This window comes from Polypterus senegalus, chromosome 9, assembly GCF_016835505.1.
Source record: "Polypterus senegalus isolate Bchr_013 chromosome 9, ASM1683550v1, whole genome shotgun sequence".
NCBI classification, from domain to species: Eukaryota; Metazoa; Chordata; class Cladistia; order Polypteriformes; family Polypteridae; genus Polypterus; species Polypterus senegalus.
Genome location: NC_053162.1, coordinates 68,551,976 through 68,570,710, shown reverse-complemented (window position 1 = coordinate 68,570,710; position 18,735 = coordinate 68,551,976). Strand labels below are relative to the sequence as shown.

At 37.0% G+C, this 18,735-nt stretch overlaps 1 protein-coding gene across 3 annotated transcripts in view; it reads left to right on the top strand.

Annotated features, from left to right (window-relative positions):
* The window catches only part of ccdc102a (coiled-coil domain containing 102A), a 260,694-nt gene that overhangs the window by 142,523 nt on the left and 99,436 nt on the right, over nucleotides 1–18,735 (top strand). For all 3 annotated transcript variants that reach the window (XM_039763191.1, XM_039763189.1, XM_039763190.1), the window contains one exon: nucleotides 11,705–11,925. In XM_039763191.1, the coding sequence (XP_039619125.1) occupies nucleotides 11,705–11,925 (221 nt within the window). The remainder of the gene's footprint in view (nucleotides 1–11,704; nucleotides 11,926–18,735) is intronic.

The window sequence follows — 18,735 nt, the reverse complement described above, 5'->3', positions numbered from 1 at the left end:
ACACAATTGAAAAGGCAGCAAAAATATGAAGCGTCTGATACATACAAGCATATTCATAAATCCAAAACAAAGCACACGTTGGAAAAAGTCAATGTCCCGCTAAAGGAAGACAGTGTAAAAAACCGTGCATGCAGTGTGTCAGGTCTCAGATAAAGAAGAAGACGAGCTGTTTATTGATGCAGTAAGAAACGAATCGATGAATGAAACCTGTCATCTTTACAACGATTGACAAACACGGAATGTAACTTGAACACAACACATCCTACAAATACGAACCTGATTGAAAGAAATAATGATAATCAAATCCTTGATGACAGCAACACTCAGTAACACTCACAAAACAAATACTGTATATTGACAGTCATGTTACGTTATTTTTAAAATGTTCCCTTTTCTTTTTCATAGCTTTTTTAACACACTACTTCTCGCTGCGATATATATATATATATATATATATATATATATATATATATATATATATATATATATATATATAACCCGATCTACATACTCGAATAATGGATACTTTATTGCCATCAATGATTGTTTTGGTAAAGCCATACTCAGTGTATTCATTAGATGAGCGGTAAAAAGTAAGAGCGAGGAAGGATGACTTATTGAGGCATACAGGCTGTAGTGCGTCAACTCTATCTGAATTGCGATCACATTTGAAAAAATATATCTTTTCAAGTTCTATTTAGTCCATATGTGTCAAACTCAAGGGCAGGGCCACATCCGCCCGGCGTGTAATTATATCCGCCCAGAGATCATTTTATATACTGTATTATTGTTATTAAAGCCCAGGTATATGAAGCGCTGGTAACACAATAAACTACAGATCCCATAATGCAGCGCTTCTGAAAATAGAGCCTTTAAAAACCGATGGGAGGCTGAGTATATGTTTACTAAACCCGTGTGTCTCATTTGTGGAGCTAATGTGGCTGTAATTACAGAATTTAATCTAAGACGGCACTATGAGACAAAACATCAGGTTAACCTGAATGCAATGCAGAAGATACAGAAAGCAGCATAATTAAATAAGAATCTGACACTTCAGCGGACGTTTTAACCCGTGCACAATCACAAAGTGATTTCAAGTGAAGCTGCTTTTATGGGAGACACAAATGCACCAGTGCACCTTGCCTCACTTTCCTGTTGCCAAGTAATGTTGAACCAAGTCGTCACTACGGTGTTCCAAAATACGCACTTTGCTGATAAACTGAGCGCACTGAGTTTGCACGGCGCTTTGGTGACTTCGAAGAACAAAAAAAGTCCGTCTACATGCGGCTCGAACCTTATGCATGCATTATGTTCATAATATCCACGCAGACTTGCGTAAGAGCGGGAGTTATCCGTTTTAACAAGCAGCGTATTGCACTGATACGAAATAGCTGTGTGTGTATATATGTAGATTTGTGTGTGTATGTATGTATGTGTGTATGTATTTATGTGTGTGTGTATATGTATGTGTATATATGTAGATATATATATATGTATATATATATGTGTATATGTATAGATATGTATATATATATATGTTTATGTATGTGTGTGTAAATATATATATATATATATATATATATATATATATATATATATATATATGACAACAACACTCATCACTCACAACAGTGACAAAACAATTACATTGACAATCATGTTACGTTATTTTCAAAATGTTTCCTTTTCTTTTTCATTGCTTCTTTAACACACTACTTCTCCGCTGCGAAGCGCGGGTATTTTGCTAGTATATACATATATATATACCCGCGTATCGCAGCGGAGAAGTAGTGTGTTAAAAAAGCTAGAAAAAGAAAAGGGAACATTTTAAAATAACGTAACATGACTGTCAATATACAGTATTTGTTTTGTGAGTGTTGCTGTCATCAAGGATTTGATTATCATTATTTCTTTCAATCAGGCTCGTATTTGTAGGATGTGTTGTGTTCAAGTTACATTCCGTGTTTGTCAATCGTTGTAAAGATGACAGGTTTCTTTCATCGATTCGTTTCTTACTGCATCAATAAACAGCTCGTCTTTTCTTTATCTGAGACCTGACACACTGCATGCACGGGTTTTTTTTTACACTGTCTTCCTTTAGCGGGACATTGACTTTTTCCACCGTGTGCTTTGTTTCCGCAGTAGCTGGATTTATGAATATGCTTATCAGGCGCTTCATATTTTTTGCTGCCTTTTCAATTGTGTAATTCGGTTTTTGTTCAGCGCTCTTTAGAACTGTTGCCTTTTATCTGTGCACTGCGCCAGTTCACGTGAGCGCTCGGTGTACATGCATCGAAGGTTCCCAGCTGTGCTGGTGCCATCTCGTGCTATGTCCATGGCTGTATTTAATGTTACCTTAGTCCTGGCACTTAAAACTTTCTCTCGCAGTTTCGCTGAGTTTGTGTCAAACACCACCCTGACCATCTCATCTTCCTCTCCATAAACACAGTCCTTCACCCGTGAATATTTACCCGTGGCAGTTTGCTATTGGATTGCCGCTGACGGACGGCCTTATATGGGCAGGCACTAAATTACAAACGCCAGCGGCAGCCTGTCTATGAACTTAATTTAAAGTGTAGGTTTACATCGTGCTTTGTTTCCGAAGTAGCAGAACTCATGAATATGGTTGTATATGTCACTCGCCGCTTCTTATTGTTTCGCTGCCTTCTCAATTATATAATGCATGTTTTCTTCAGCGCTTTTTGAGGTCTTCCTGGTTTTCTATGTACTACGTGATTACGTGGGAGGCGTGATGATGTCACACGAAACTCCGCCCCCACGGCGTTGAAGCTCATCTCCATTACAGTAAATGGAGAAAAACTGCTTCCAGTTATGACCATTACGCGTAGAATTTCGATATAAAACCTGCCCAACTTTTGTAAGGAAGCTGTAAGGAATGAACCTGCCAAATTTCAGCCTTCCACCCACACGGGAAGTTGGAGAATTAGTGATGAGTCAGTGAGTGAGTGAGTCAGTGAGTCAGTGAGTGAGGGCTTTGCCTTTTATTAGTATAGATTATTGTGTGTGATTTCTTGTAGCATCTACTTGGTTTTCAAAATAATTTTGGTTAGGTAGTTGACCACTGTCTGTTAAAAATTGAGTTACTAGTTCAATGAGTGTGAATGATTTTTATTCACCCAGCCTGATAGCCTGATTGAATGTGAAGGTCAAAAGTGTTTTTACATGTATAACACTAAACATTAATTAAGAAAAACATTTTAAAAAATCTTTATTATAAATCCCACAATGCTTTCTATGTGAAAGATTGTGTGTATATGTTTACACTTTATAATTGGAGCCTAGAATTCTCTCTTAAATTGTTTTCTAGGAAACCTTTTTGATCCTGTACTCCTAGTAGTTTGTTAGAGTCTCATTTGTGTAAACTTCATTGTTAATCATTTATTGACTACTAATTTAATTAAGTGTTTCAAAGCAGATATTAACATAAAGTTGACAAAAGGCAACATCCGTGGGGCTAAACATTGAGAAAAGTATCCTAAGACTGTGTTATTTATTTTTATCCACTAGATGGCTGCAAAGACCACGTGGTAAACTAAGTCACATGCACTCCATTCTCAGCTTCCATACTTTAGATGAGGATTTTGAGTGTGATGTAGGAATGTATGCAGTATTATGGTATACTGTATATAGTACAAAATGATCACATATAGCAGTTCCTCAGATTTGTTAGTTGTATCTTTTTTTTTTTTTAATTTAAGTACAAAAAAGGAGTGTTTGACCTTTTTCACAGAAGTGAGTTTTTCTGAAAAAATGTATTCTACAGCCATGTTCAACAGTATAGCTTGGATTCCCTACTGAGGTAGCAGCGTAGTCTGTCATCCCAGTAATATAACATGTAACCAATGATTTTTTCCTTATTATACCTTAAAATTATAATATTTCAAGCAATATGATTGCAAAATACTCCATGGTAATTAAAAGGTCCATTTGCTGCATTGAAATCTTATGCTGGAGCTATGAAATACATGATAAATCAGCTATGGAGAATGTTATCTTAAGTAGATGAATAACATCTCATACAGATATACATTCTGCACACAAAAGCCATGCCACTTTTTATTGTGCAAGCATCCACTTTATATGACATACACAAACACTGAGATATTGTATGTAAAACATTGGCAATCCACACACACTTGCTGATTGCTGGAAACTGAAGTCCAGTCAATAGCTCTGCCATAGGATTATCACAATAATGGGCTTGTCCTATACTTGTCCTGACTATCTTATTTATTTGGTCTCAGTTGTTTAATGTTTAACTTTTCAGCATGAGTCCTGAAATGGATATTGAGCTTTTTTTGTCTTTTTAAGTGTCCATTTGTGTTCCCACTTGATTGGGCAAGGGTTTCGCTGCACTAGCCTGGTATTTTTTTACTGCTCATTTGCTAAAGAAAAGTGCATCAAGTCGATTCTGGAGATGCAGAAACTTTTAGCACAGGGCACTGTTAGCGGACACTCCATCTACACAGATAGATAACCTAGTACATTTTCTGACTGTGGCAGTAATGTATAATAAATATGGACTATTTTTTGAAGAGCAATCTAATTTCAGACAAATACATCATTAAACATAATTTAAAACAATCAAAATTAGTTTATTTGATAAAATGTAATAATTAACTTTCAATTAATTTTATGGTTGTTATGTTTAGCTGGTAAAAACAGGTGGGACCTAACCCTGTCCCCAGTACTGGATGAAATGCCACTGACCTTGATAAAAAAAAAAAAGTCAGCATCAAAAGACTTTAATTATGTTTGTATAATAATAATATTGTTTATGTCCATTGTCACTGGCTCCTGTAGAACATTGGCTTTATCTATAGTACGCTCATGTTTTGTTTACAATTACCACAGTAAGTTATGTTAAGAGGCAGAGTGCTTATAAAAAGTATTCACTCTCACTGGAAATTTTCACATTGTATTATTACATTACATTAAATCATGGTGGATTTAATTTGAGTTTTTCTGATGTTTATCAACAGACGAAAGACTCTTTAATGTCAAAGTGAGAAAAGATCTGTGTAAAGTAGCCACATTAATTACAAATACACAACACAAAATAATTGATCACATTAAGTTTCTATGCCCTTCAGGTCAGTATTTAGTAGATGCACCTTTGACAGCCATGACAGTCCCAAATCTGTGTGCACATGTGTCTATCAGGTTTGCACATCTGAACACTTCAGTATTTCTCTTGTATTCTTTACAGAACTCCTCAGACTATGTCAGGTTGTATGGAGATTGTGATTGACCAACCTTTTTCAAGCCCAGCCACATATTCTCAATTGGATTGAGGCCTGGACTCTGACTCCACTGCAGGAAGATAGCAATACTGTTTTTAGGTTATTCCTGTGTAGCACTGACTTAGGCTTAGGGTCTTTGTCTTGCTGGAAAACAAGTCCTCTCTTGTAGTGCAAGACGTGCCTTTACTTTGCTGCAATCATTTTACTCTCCACCCTCACAAGCCTTCCAAGGCTTTCTGCAGAGAAGCATTGCATGATGCATGATGCTGCCATCTCCATGCTTAACGTTGGGGTTGGTATGTTTTTGATAATGAAGTCACATACAAAAATACAAAAGTGAGATAGACACAGAAAGAACACAAAAATGACAAAAACAATACATGTTCTGCCTCATTGAGCCTTTTTATAATCCTATATCATTGTCTCTCTTTCCATCATGTCTTCCTCTCCTTCTTCATTCTGTCTATAAGACCTTACCCCAGTTCTAGCCTGAAGTATACCACCTCTTTGAAGCACCTTTAAACCTCTTCCTGGTGTCACGTTTAGGCCAAGCTCTGGAATTAGTGCCCTATAAAAGGGTGCCTTCTGTTGCTACTCAAACACCAGGTCTCACACTACCTATAGAAGATTCTATTGTTACAGCACCCTCGAGACATGTATAGTCTTACTCTTAATAGCATCTCCCTGGTTGCCTGTGGATGGTGCACCCTGCATGCCATTGTGGAGTGTTTCCATCTGGCTTTTCTCTGGACTTTGCCATCCTTGAAGCATGGCCTAATAAGGACCTACAGGGCATTGAAATCTTATGGTAGCTCCTTAAATTTGCAGTTCAAGTTCAAAGAACCTCAGATGTCTCTTAAGCTAAAGTAGTTCTGAAAGGAGCAGTTAGCCATAATCCTTAAACAGTGCTGCAAGAATAATGAGCGATTCCTAAAAAAGTTTGATTATACTGCTAAAGGTGGCAAACTATTGTTTCACATGGTGCTTTGGATATTGCACATCTTTCATAAATACACAAAGTACTGTAAATATGAATTGTTTTTTCAATCACAGTCCATTTTATCTACAAGTAATATTGGACTTTCATTAAGATTTGATAACATACAGGTTGCAACAGGGTGGCACGGTGGCGCAGTGGTACCGCTGCTGCCTCGCAGTATGGAGACCTGGGTTCACTTCCCAGGTCCTCCCTGCATGAAGTTTGCATGTTCCCCCCATGTCTGCATGGGTTTCCTCCCACAGTCCAAAGACTTGCAGCTTAGGTGCATTGACAATCCTAAATTGTCCCTAGTGTGTGTGTGTGTGTGTGTGTGTGTGTGTGTGCCCTGTGGTGGTATGGCGCCCTGCTCGGGATTTGTTACTGCCTTGTGCCCTGTGCTGGCTGGGATTGGCTCCAGCAGACCCCCTTGACCCTGTGTTAGGATATAGAGGGTTGGACAATGACTGACTGACAGTTTGCAACGGTGTTAATAATCTGAAGGAGAAAATACTTTTTCATGGCACTGCATATAAAATTGTATTGTATTTAAAATGAATGGCATTAGTAACTCAGATTTGATCAGGTGAGTGACTGAGGGAGCCCATTGTATTATATGAACTGATGCCCACTTTTTCCAGGCTACTACTTTACAAAAGTAAAGGAAATACGCCAGTTAAATATGAGAAGAAGATGTACACTGAAGCGGAATCTATGATTCTTATAAAAACAGTAACCTTCAGTACGTATTTATCAAATGTAGTTATTATGTAGAGCTTTTACCTGTTATTAAAGTTAACTAAGAGAATTTTATTGTTCATTTTATTTAGTATATTCGCTACATAGTCGTTTTACTCTGACAGTATTCTGTGTATTTACACTGAGTGGCCTCTGCTGGTGCCTCTCTGTTTTAAAATAAAACAGTACAGAATTAGACAGTGAATCAATACCAGAATGAATGGATGTATAGTCACTCTCAAAGCTACAAAAATAAATTAAGTGGATCTAATACATGGCTGAGTGTTATCTTCTTTACGCTTGCTTTCTTGTGTGTATGAACTCTTGCTTACTCGACTATTGATGCCACTGACTGTGATATTGTATTTGTATGAAGTTTGCATAGTAATAATCCTTTTTGCTTTCAGAAGCAAACTTTAATTTGCCTATGTACATTTTAACATACTAGATGCTCTAGTCTTTAAAGTATGTTACTATGTTAGACTCTTAATAAATACCAAAATGAACCCCAAAGCTTGAATTAAATGTGAACAGAGGATTTGTTACAGAAAGCTCAGCAGCACTTCTCCTGTTAGGATTGAGAATTTACCTGCGTAACATCTTGTTATGCAAGCACCAATAAAATTCAAAGTTTCTACATTCCTATAGCTAGAGCACTACAAATGTTAACACTACCGCTGAGACGTGTATAGCAACATATCATATAAAAATTGCATATTTAAAAAAAAAATTTAAAAAGTGCAATGTTTTTAGTAGGTGTGCAACAATTCTCTAAATCCACACTTTGGTTCAGACTTGGATCCAAGGTTCAGTTTATACCTCTTTTTTATGAGGGTGTTTTATTAAACCACCAAAAGTCAGACACACTAGATTTACTTAACTTCACATCAATTAACTATGAAACATAAGAGAATTGTAATTTATTTATTTAAGACTAGTCTATGTAAAAAAAAAAGTAAATTAAAAAATAAAAACTCAAATCAGAAATAAACAGTGGTTGGCACATTTAGTTAACTACACATTTTTGTGGAAATGCTTCAATTAAGCTTTAAGTTTTTCTTCAAGAACACTATCATGTCCACACTCTCAGGTGAGAGACTTGCTCTCTGTACTGTGACAATGTCCCCTGCACTAGAGAGATCCCTGCCACCAGGGACAGATGTTGCTGGAAAGAGCAGAGATTTAAAACAGGGGTCAAGTGCATCGCTCACATGCAGAAAGTGAATACAAGTAATTGTTGCCAGTCGGGGTGTCTGTTGTTGAAGGTAGATGCAATGGCAGATTTAGCATCTTTCACAACCGCTGAATCAGAGTCACTCTGCTTCAAGGATTCCAGGAGTGTTTCAGTGATATTATCATTGAAACTGTTGCCAGCTATTCAGTGCTCAACAGAGCCTGAACCATGTCCTCAGCTATTTTTACATCTTCATCAGACAGAGTAACAATGTTCCTCTTAATATTCCTGTCTGTAAGTACTGAGAAAACAGCACCCTGCTGTTCAAGATAGCACTCGACATGTCATGGCTTGAGTTCCACGAAATGAGAACATCTTTAATATGCTTGTGAGAAGAAAGCTGAAGTATCTCTTGTTTTTCCTTTAGCACTGCTGCAGCAGTGGTGCTAATAGTATTTTGTTTAAAAGAATTCCAAGAAGAAAGTGTATTCTGTAATCTTTTGCTAGAGATTACTCAATTTTTGTTGGTTACTGGAGCCTGACCCCTTTTATTTCCCATAGTTTCAATGTATTAATACATTCTCGACTTCAACTTTTGCGTCGTTTTCTAGAAACATAGTCCCTGCAAAAGTTGAAGATTGACTATTTACAAAATATACAACATGCCCTGATTGTAAATAGAATAATAATTTTGTGATTAACATGTGTTATATAGTGTTAACCATGAAATAAAAAATGAGTATTGCAACATAATGAGAGCGGTTGCAGTGGGTTGGGAGTGTTGTGGTTCTGTCTTTCAGAACTGTGACATGAGACCGTGGATGTTGAATCAAGGTTTTGGTCTCAGTTTCAGAAATGTTACATGCCTAGTGTTTAGGGTATTGAATAGGGCTGCAGTTATCAATTATTTAAGTAATCGAATATTCTACCGATTATTCCATTGATTGGATCAGAAATATTTCAGCTTTATTATAGAACAATAGAAAATATACAAAAGAGAGAATAAGACAGGTCTCATAAAATTAATAGCCAATTGATTTTCCCTTTTAGAAAAATCTACTTTTTTAATGCTTAAACTGTAATTCAACAATAATATCTGTCAATAACTAAACCAGCTTTGTGTATTTATTTATTTTGGGTTTTAAAGAAAACATTGTCCGAAATGCAAAAACAAATACATAAAAATAATAAATCAATTTCTAAGTACTTTAAAAAAGGTATACATTAAAATAAAATTAAGGCATAAATTAATAATACATACAAATTTCCTTTAAATTGTGCAACTTAACTTTCAAAACTACAAGCTTCATGTTCAAGTTCTCTTCTTGGAAGACTTTGTGGCATTTGTAAGAGACAAATCCCCTGGATGATGTAGATGTGGTGTGTGTGTGTGACTAACATAATAACAATATGAAAGGAGCTCAGACTTTCATAAACTGACTGCAGCATTTTATTTTCTGTGGTTATTTTCTGGTCAAAACTTAGCAAATTTAGGGACATCATGACTAGCCACTACAGTAATCCCTCGCTATATCGCGCTTTGACTTTCGCGGCTTCACTCTATCGCGGATTTTATATGTAAGCATATCTAAATATATAATGCAGATTTTTCGCGGGTTCTGCGGACAATGGGTCATTTTACTTCTGGTACATGCTTTCTCAGTTGGTTTGCCTATTTGATTTCATACAAGGGACGCTATTGGCAGATGGCTGAGAAGCTAACCAATCAGAGCATGCAGTTAAGTTCCTGTGTGCTGACTGGCTCAGCAACGGAGCGGCGAATTCGATTCCGTGGCGTTAACCAGGAAATCTTGTCTCGCTCATTCAGCATCAATGTGTTTCGCTGTGGAGTTAACTTTTTTGCTCTTTTGTGTTTATCTTTGTGCGTAGTCAAGCCCTTCGTTATGGCTCCAAAACGATCTGCTCCTGCTACTGCTTCAGGGGCCGTGCCCAAGAGCCAACAGAAGATGCTAACGATTGCCGAAAAGGTAAAAGTTTTGGATATGTTGAAGGAAGGGAAAAGCTACACCGCTGTAGGATGCCATTACGGCATCAATGAGTCCACGATTCTTTTTATTTAAAAAGAAGGAAAAGAATAGAAGATCTATGGCCGCAGTGTCCTTTTAACCAGGGCACAAAACAAGTTGTAAGTGGACATAATAAGGAAGTAGTCTGGATGGAATCTGCTTTAGGGATTTGGATTGAAGACTGCCGGAAGAAGAATAACTGCGGTGCTACACAGTTGCCTGAAGAAGCTCCTTTAGAAGGGCTGTAACGCTCTCCTTTGTTGTGCAGTAAAATTAAACTCATCGTTATCAGACAAGTCGTCGTGTCATTGTTGGTGAGTAGCCATAATTAATTTTCTACTTACAGTACAGTACTTAGTACATGTACGTAAGTTTAGTGTCACTTTACACACATTTACTGTATACACTTTTTCTTGCATTGTACGTATTTATTGCTGGTGGCCTGTCTATCGTAATGTCTATATCAAATGTGATATCGGAGACGCTTGATATCTTTAAAATAATATTTAGGTTTTACTGTATATAAACAGTGTGTTTACATACATAATTTCAATGAATCTTACCTAATATGTAAGAGAATACAAAGGGTTTATGCTGTATAACTGTGCGGGGAATATTTATAAACAGTGTGGGAGAGTTTATAAGGGCTTAAAATATATAAAAATAACCATACAAACATATGGTTTCTACTTCACGTATTTTCACCTATCATGGGGGGTTCTGGAACGCAACTCCCGTGATCGAGGAGGGATTACTGTATATTGATTTATGTTATTAACTAACTATTTATCTTATTGATTTATGTTATTAACTACCCATTGCATATAGCCATAATTAAGGTTCTTTACTAGCCTTCATATCAGCTAAAATATTGATTTATGTTAAATGGAAACATTAACATTACCTTGTGAAAATGTAACAATAAATTAGTGATATCTCAATTACAGAATTAAGACTTGTAAGTGTGTGAATGTTGCAAAATTATTTGTCTTCATTTCTTAGTTTACTTGCTTAATTTAAGTATTGGCCTAGCCAAACAGAGCAGATTACCCACTGCTTTAGCATTAATCAAATTTATGCTACCATGACATTGTTATCATGGTTGTAATTGCAAGGGTCTTTGTTTACCTGAGACCTTGAACTGAAACTCTTCATTTCAGTGACAGGAGATCTGAGCATTAAAGACTCAAGACATGCCAACTTCATGACTACTTAGAGGTAACTGTCCAATGTAGCCTGGACTTTTAATGTAGCCTCCGACTTTAGTAAAGTGACACACTATCGGTTATAACGAAACTTGCCTTACACATTATAAATTTATAGTCTTTTGGCTAAGGGAATAATTTCTTAATCGAGACTATAGGAGAGAGGACCATTCTAAAGGATATTCCAGTATTAAGACTATTTTCTGTGTTTTGTGAGTTGTGTGGGATTAAAACTGGAGAAAGTTCTGAGCTTAACTGTCAGAGACAGAGAATAGATAATATCGAGTCCTTTTTTGAATTTATTTTGTTTTGTCTCTTAGGAGATGGAGCTGTTGGAGTGTATATTGCGTTCAAAAGTGACTGAGGGTCCAGAAACCTGGGATGGGCGCAGTTCTGGTAGCCTTCGCTCTGCACTTAATCGTCAGGACCGCAACCGGCTACACTGGGATGATGTGACAATCATTGAGGAGGATACCAGCAAAGTGACTGCCCTCCAGCTGCGCCTGGATGAATCACAGAAAGTTCTTTTGAAGGAACGAGAGTAAGAAGCACTGAGTTTTCAGGAACTATTTCAGGGAACTGTGAAGATTTAGTCATATTTAACATTTTAGCAAGGAATGCTGTGTTAAATATTGTCTGTGATTTTTATTTAAAAAATATATTACCTTTAGATTTCAGTGCCACAAATTTTAGTGGGGATTAGGAGAATATAGTTCACTGCAATAGATCAACATAAAACACTGTCAAAAATTATTAACAGATGAAAGTCAGTCATGTGCCAGGCCACCAGAGGAATGTTTCAGAAAGTGTTCTGGTTCTTTTCAGAAGACTGCTTCAGGGTAAATCAATGCAAAACAAGCAGAATGAATCCACTTGACAGGTTTTCATTTATAACATGTTAATGGTGTGGTTTGTTAAAATACCTTAGTCAGTTAGTTGAATGATTAATGTAGCCTTGTTCAAAAATACAGTTTGTCTTAATTTCTGTACATTGCAGTACCCATTTAAAAGTTGGAAAGCAGAATATTACCAAATATAAGGTAACAAAACATTCTTATGCTAATTCAGGGTCCTGGGTAACTAGAGCCTATGCCAGCAGTACTGGGCACAAGGCAGATATTAGCCTTGAACACAGTGCCAGTTTCAGTGCACAGTCAAGCACACAGCCACATGGGCCCAGTTTGAAATCACCAGTTAAACCAACCCATATGCCAATGGGAGAAGTGGAATGAAGACTAGGGTACTTGGTGGAAAGCACTTTGATACCTGGAGCAAAAAAGTAAACTTTGAAACCATGACACTTGATAGGTTTGGTGACAGCAATGCTCCCTGTGCTATTATATTATAAATATAGTGAAAATAAAATTTACTTAAATCAGTTTTGCTCCCATTAAGTACATTTCCACATAAAAGGTTAGTATCCTATACAATAATTACACATGTAGTATGATTAAAAGGAATGTAAATTTACAACAAAACAAAGATAAAAAAACATCATGCAGTATAAAAATAGAAATATGTGTATGTTGTACATAATGTGAGAAAGGGTCAGGCTGTCAGTGCTAACATTGTCAAACAAGGCAGCAAGTTGCTAGAGACAGACTTGGAATGGTCCTTGTTTAGGCAGACATGTTTAGACCATGTGTTAGCAGCTGCTTGGGGACTAGCTAGCTTTGATGTCAGTGGGCAAGCAGGCATGTATGGCACGGACGTATAGAGTGCTCCAAATGAGTTGTTAGGCTAACTAAAGGGCTGAGAGGAGCAAGCAGGAGGCCTGCAAACTTTCTCCAAACCATTAGATCGCAACAGAGTTTTCCTGTTTGGGAAATGATGGATCCTGATGCAGGTTTTGGCAGGCAGACAACACTTAAGCTGTTAGTAGTGTCTGGAACTTTAATAGTATACAGACACTCAGGAACACAGGAAGACCATCTTAGGTCAGTCATTTTCCAAAGTGGATCACTCAATTTCTGTTGTAAATGAAGTCTGAAAATAGACCCAATAATTACAAAGAAACAAAATAATATGCAAGCACATCAAACAAAATTGAGTTAGACACCATGCATTGCATTTGGGTAGGATTGTGTTGGTTTAAGATGTATGAAGACAATATTTAATCCAATTCAGGTCTGCTGGGATTTGAGTTTATCCTGGCAGTTGTGGGTACAAGGCAAGAAATATTCCTGGACAGAGCACCAGCACATTGGAATGCCCACTCAAACATATACCCACACTTACACTCAAACAAAACCAATTTGCAGTGGCTGATCAGTATAAACTCTCACGTCTTTGGGGATGATTATAAAAAGTAAGAGTTACCCGGAGGAGAGCACATACAGGCACAAGGAGAATGTGCTGATGTATACAAGCGATGTGCAGGTGTTGGTTTATATCCCAGAACACTGGATACTTTAGGTGGTAGTGGAACCACTCTGTCACTGGGCTGCCCTCTTCTTATGAATTATAAGTTCTGTCTGGCCTTGTCTGCTTCCAATGCCCTTCTACTCAGGTTGATTTGGCAGCTAGTGCACAAGTTCTCCTAGATTCTTGTAAATCACTGAGAGATCTGTGCCCCAAGAGACAAATATCTTTGCTGGACTCACTAGTTAATTTTTGACTGCTGAGCAGCAAATGTCATGTGTAAGCCTGTGATCTGGCCCTGGAGCTTACTAAACTGCAAAACTGAAGTCAGTACTGAAGAATGGCTAAGAATGTCTGATTAACATACTAGTATTGACTCATTAATGTACTCTGGCAGTAGTATGTATGATGTACAAACTATTACATGCATTAATACATTGACATACTGTAAACAACCTACTAAAAAAAACTGTGCCTGCTTATTACTTACTATACCACAGGCAAGTAGTAGTCTCCACCTTGTCATGTGTGGTTTTAAACAATAATCAGCCACACTTACCAGTGAATTTCAGTTCTGATGAAAATGCCTCAATATATACAAGGGAAATGTAAATAAGAACACTTTAAAAATACAGTCAGTAACCATTATCTTCAAAGTCCTGACATATAAATATTTTCCATATAACTTTGTTCTTAATATGTATTAACTAGTCTAAGTTTCCTCCTTCATTTTACCTGTTTCTTTTATTTTAAACTTGCCATAAATTTTTCTACATTTTAATAATGTAGAAGAAGGGTGTTGAATTCTTTCCTTGTAACTCACAGAACTGCACTGGCATAAATTTAAGGAAAAATAACAATATATGTTTTATACAGTTCTCTGTAGTGAAGACAAGTTCTATGTTCACCAAATAGAAATATTTAATAAAGCGATGCAAATCCTAAGGAAAAAAAAACTTAATGGTTTTTGCATTAAATACATTTTTTAATCAGATCTCCTGTTCCCACTCCCACAAAATAGTCCGGATAGTAGTCATTAATGAGTGATTGTATGAGATGAGCTAGCAGGTTTAACTCAGTTTTTTAATAAAGTCCATTCCTCTGTCTGATTCCGCATTAGCAGGTGCTGTGTTTTATGTGTAGCCGATCTGTATAACATTGTTGCAAAGAGTAATGTGTACATTAGTACAGCAGTAACTTCACAGTACTTATTAAAATGTGTTTTTTGCAAGCTCAATACTGTACATTTTGAAAGCTCATTAGAACATTTTCAGACAGCTTATATGCTCCTTTAGAGCACAGATACCACCATAGATGATTTCACACTATATACAAGCTTTTATTATGTGCTACTAGACATTAAGCCCGTTAAAATAATGGGCGCTAGAACAGTAGTGCATAAACATTTGTATGAACAGTCTATATTAAATGGCAAGGGACCTTGTATGTGGCTGTAATATGTATCACTGTATTGTGTGCCTTTAATTTTCTCTCTCAGTAATACTGGTTTGTATTTCCGTAAAATGCCTGTAATTTTGTCTGACAGTAATACAGTGGAACCTCAGTTCACGACCATAATTCGTTCCAAAACTCTGGTTGTAACCCAATTTGGTCGTGAACCGAAGTAATTTCCCCCATAGGATTGTATGCAAATACAATTAATCCGTTCCACACCGTATGAAATGTATGTAAATATTTATTTAAGTTTTTAAGCACAAATATACAGTAGTTAACTATACCATAGAAAGCACAGCGTAATAGTAAACTAAATGTAAAAACATTGAATAACACTAAGAAAACCTTGAACAACAGAGAAAACTAACACTGCAAGAATTTGCGCTATAGCCTTATGACCCGCTTGCTAAAAACTCTTTTTTTAATGAGTTTTAAGCACAGGGGAAAAAATGAACATTTGAAAAATCTGTAATTTAATAAACAACCAAGAAAAGTAACATTGCAACAATGCACGGGCGCGCCTTTGTGTGTGTGTGTGTCTGTCTCTCTCTCTGCACAGGGAATGCACAGGAAGAGACTGAACACGTGCTGTGTGGCCCCGCGCATGCGCACTTCACCAGAAGACACACACGGACACCGCACGCCTGTGTGTGTGCGTGTGTGTGTGTGCGTGTGCGCGTGACTCGCGCGCCTGTGTGTGCGCGTGACTCGTGTGCGCCTGTGTGTGTGTGTATCTGTCTCTCTCTCTGCACAGGGAATGCACACGTGCTGTGTGGCCCCTCGCATGCGCACTTCACCAGAAGACACACACACACGGACACCTGGACGCACACAAGCGTTTTATTAAAGAGGATGATAAATGTAAAAATAAGGAAAACCCATCACATAAACTTTCACCTCATTACATCAAACATCTCTTTTATCACTTTTTTAAGTTCTTGAAATATTAGAATGTTACTGTATACATTAACACTGTAATCAGAACATAAGAATAACCCAGAGAATAACTCTGCCCTGCATCCCATTGTAGCACCCAGTGATATTTACCATGTTTCTTACACTGGTGTAGAGCATTACAGCACTTTGTGAGAATTGCTGATGATGATGAGTGCACTTTGTACATTTTCACATTTTCTTTTTTATGTTTTTCTCCTATCACAGTTTAGAAGCATGCTATTAACTTACACTAATGAATGCCATCTAATAATGGTAATGGACTCTGAATGGTATGGCCATTATGAGCAAAAGGCATCTCTGGGGTGCTGCTATTACTGATTTAGTGAAAAGCATTTAGGGACGAATAACTCTGTTCTCCCTCATTAGCTCACAGGAAGGGTGTTCAAATAAGGTACATTTTAAGCAAAATAAAATCAATAAATTGACAGAATATACACAAATACTAAATTGGTATTTGAATGAAAGAGCAAAACAAGGAAGAAAAGAAGGTGGGGAGGGTTTGTAGCCACTTAGGTTTACAATGCATTTTAAACTCAGAACTCTCCTAGTAATCAAGTGACAAGCTTAAATGTCCTTTTCACAGTTAACATATCTTAAATGCATGAAACCACAGCAATCCCAGAGCAACTCTCATTGTTTTTTGGACAGCTTAATTTGCAGGCAATGGCTGCCAGCAGTTACACCAGTTGAAACATTCCCAGCCCATCAGAATAAAAATACATTGGACATGGATGGTGTTTGGCTTAAATTTCTATGCTGAGCTCTGTCATAGGCAACAGCTACAGCTTTGGACTGTGCACAGTAAGAAAAAGATAGGAAATCTTTTTTTTTTTTTAATCCTTTTGGGCGAATATGGTGAAATTCATAACAAAGTATGATTAGTTTTATTCATCTCTCACAATCCCCTGACTGTCTCTAATGAGACTTTTTGATAATTCATTGCGTAATTAATATACAGTCCGTTCCATAAATATTTGGACAGTGACACAATTTTCATTATTTTGGCTCTGTACACCACCACAATGTAATTGAAACAAAGCAATCAAGATGTGATTGAAGTATAGATTTCCAGCTTTAATTTATTTAGCAAAAATATTGTATGAGCTGTTTAGAAAAGACAGACATTTTTGTATATGGTTTTCAGGGGATAAAAATGATCTGGACAAACTAACATAATCATGAATATAACCATCATTTTCAATACTTGGTTGAAAATTCTTTTCAGTCAATGAAGTATGGAACCCATGGCCATCTCCAGGTGCTGCATTTCCACTCTAGTGATGCTTTGCCAGGCCTTTACTGCAGCTGTCTTCAGTTGCTGCTTGTTCTGCCATCAGTTTTGACTTCAGCAACTGAAGTGCATCTCCAATTGGGTTGGGGTCAGTTGATTGAATTGGCTTTTGAAGAATATTTCATGTCCTTGCCATAACAAGCTCTTGGTTTGTTTTTGCAGTATGTTTTGGCAGATTGTCCATCTGTCCTGTGAAGTGTCATCCTATCGTTTTTTCAGCATTTAGCTGAATCTGAGCAGATAGTATAGCCCTATACTGTACACTTCAGAAATCATCCTGCTACTTCTGCCAGTGGTCATATCATCAGTAAACACTAGTGACTCACTTCCATTCACAGCCATGCATGATAATGCCATAAAACTGCCTCCATCATGTTTCACAGAGGATGTGAATTCATCATATCATGAGCAATTTCTTCTCTTCTCTTTCTAACATTATGGTACATATTAATCTTAGTTTCCTTTGTCTAAGAAAAATTGGTCCAGAACAGAAGAAGCTTTTCAAAATGTTTTCTGGCAAAGTCTAATTTGTTCTTCCTATGCTTGAGGTTTACCAGTGGTTTGCACCTTGTGGTAACCGTCTGTTTTTACTTTTATGAAGTCTTCTCTTGATTGTAGACTTTGGCAGTGAGAGCAGTGATAAGTCTACCTCCAGGAGAGTGTTGTTGGTGTGGCTAAATGTTATGAAATGGTTCTTCCTCATCAAGGAAACAATTCTGCAATCATCTAGTACAGTTGTCTGTGGTTTTCCAGACCTTCACTAGTGCATTCCTTCTTTTAAGAATGTACCAAACAGTTCATTGGACAACTCCTTGTGTATTTGCTATCTCTCTAAAAGGTTTGTTTTGTTTTCCCAGCCTAATGACAAACTATTTCTACTTGCATGGACAGCTCTTTGGACCTCATATTAAGAGCTGACATTGACAGCTTCCAAATGCAATTTACAAAGTTAGAATCAATTCCATACCTTTTACCTGCTTAATAGTTAATAATATAATGGGGGAACTGCTCACACCTGACTATGGAACAGCTTGTCAGCAAAGTGTCAAAATACTTTTGAGCCCCAGAAAACAGGAGGGCTATTCAGAAAAATGGCTGTCATTCCTAAATGGCTCATACAATACAAAAAGCTGAAAGTATACACTTTAATTACAAAATGATTGCTTTATTTCAAATTCATTGTGCTGGTGTACAGAGCCAAAATGATGAAAATGGTGTCACTGTCCAGATACTTATGGACCTGACTGTAAAATCAACATACCTTCTTGTATTATTGTCAATTTGATG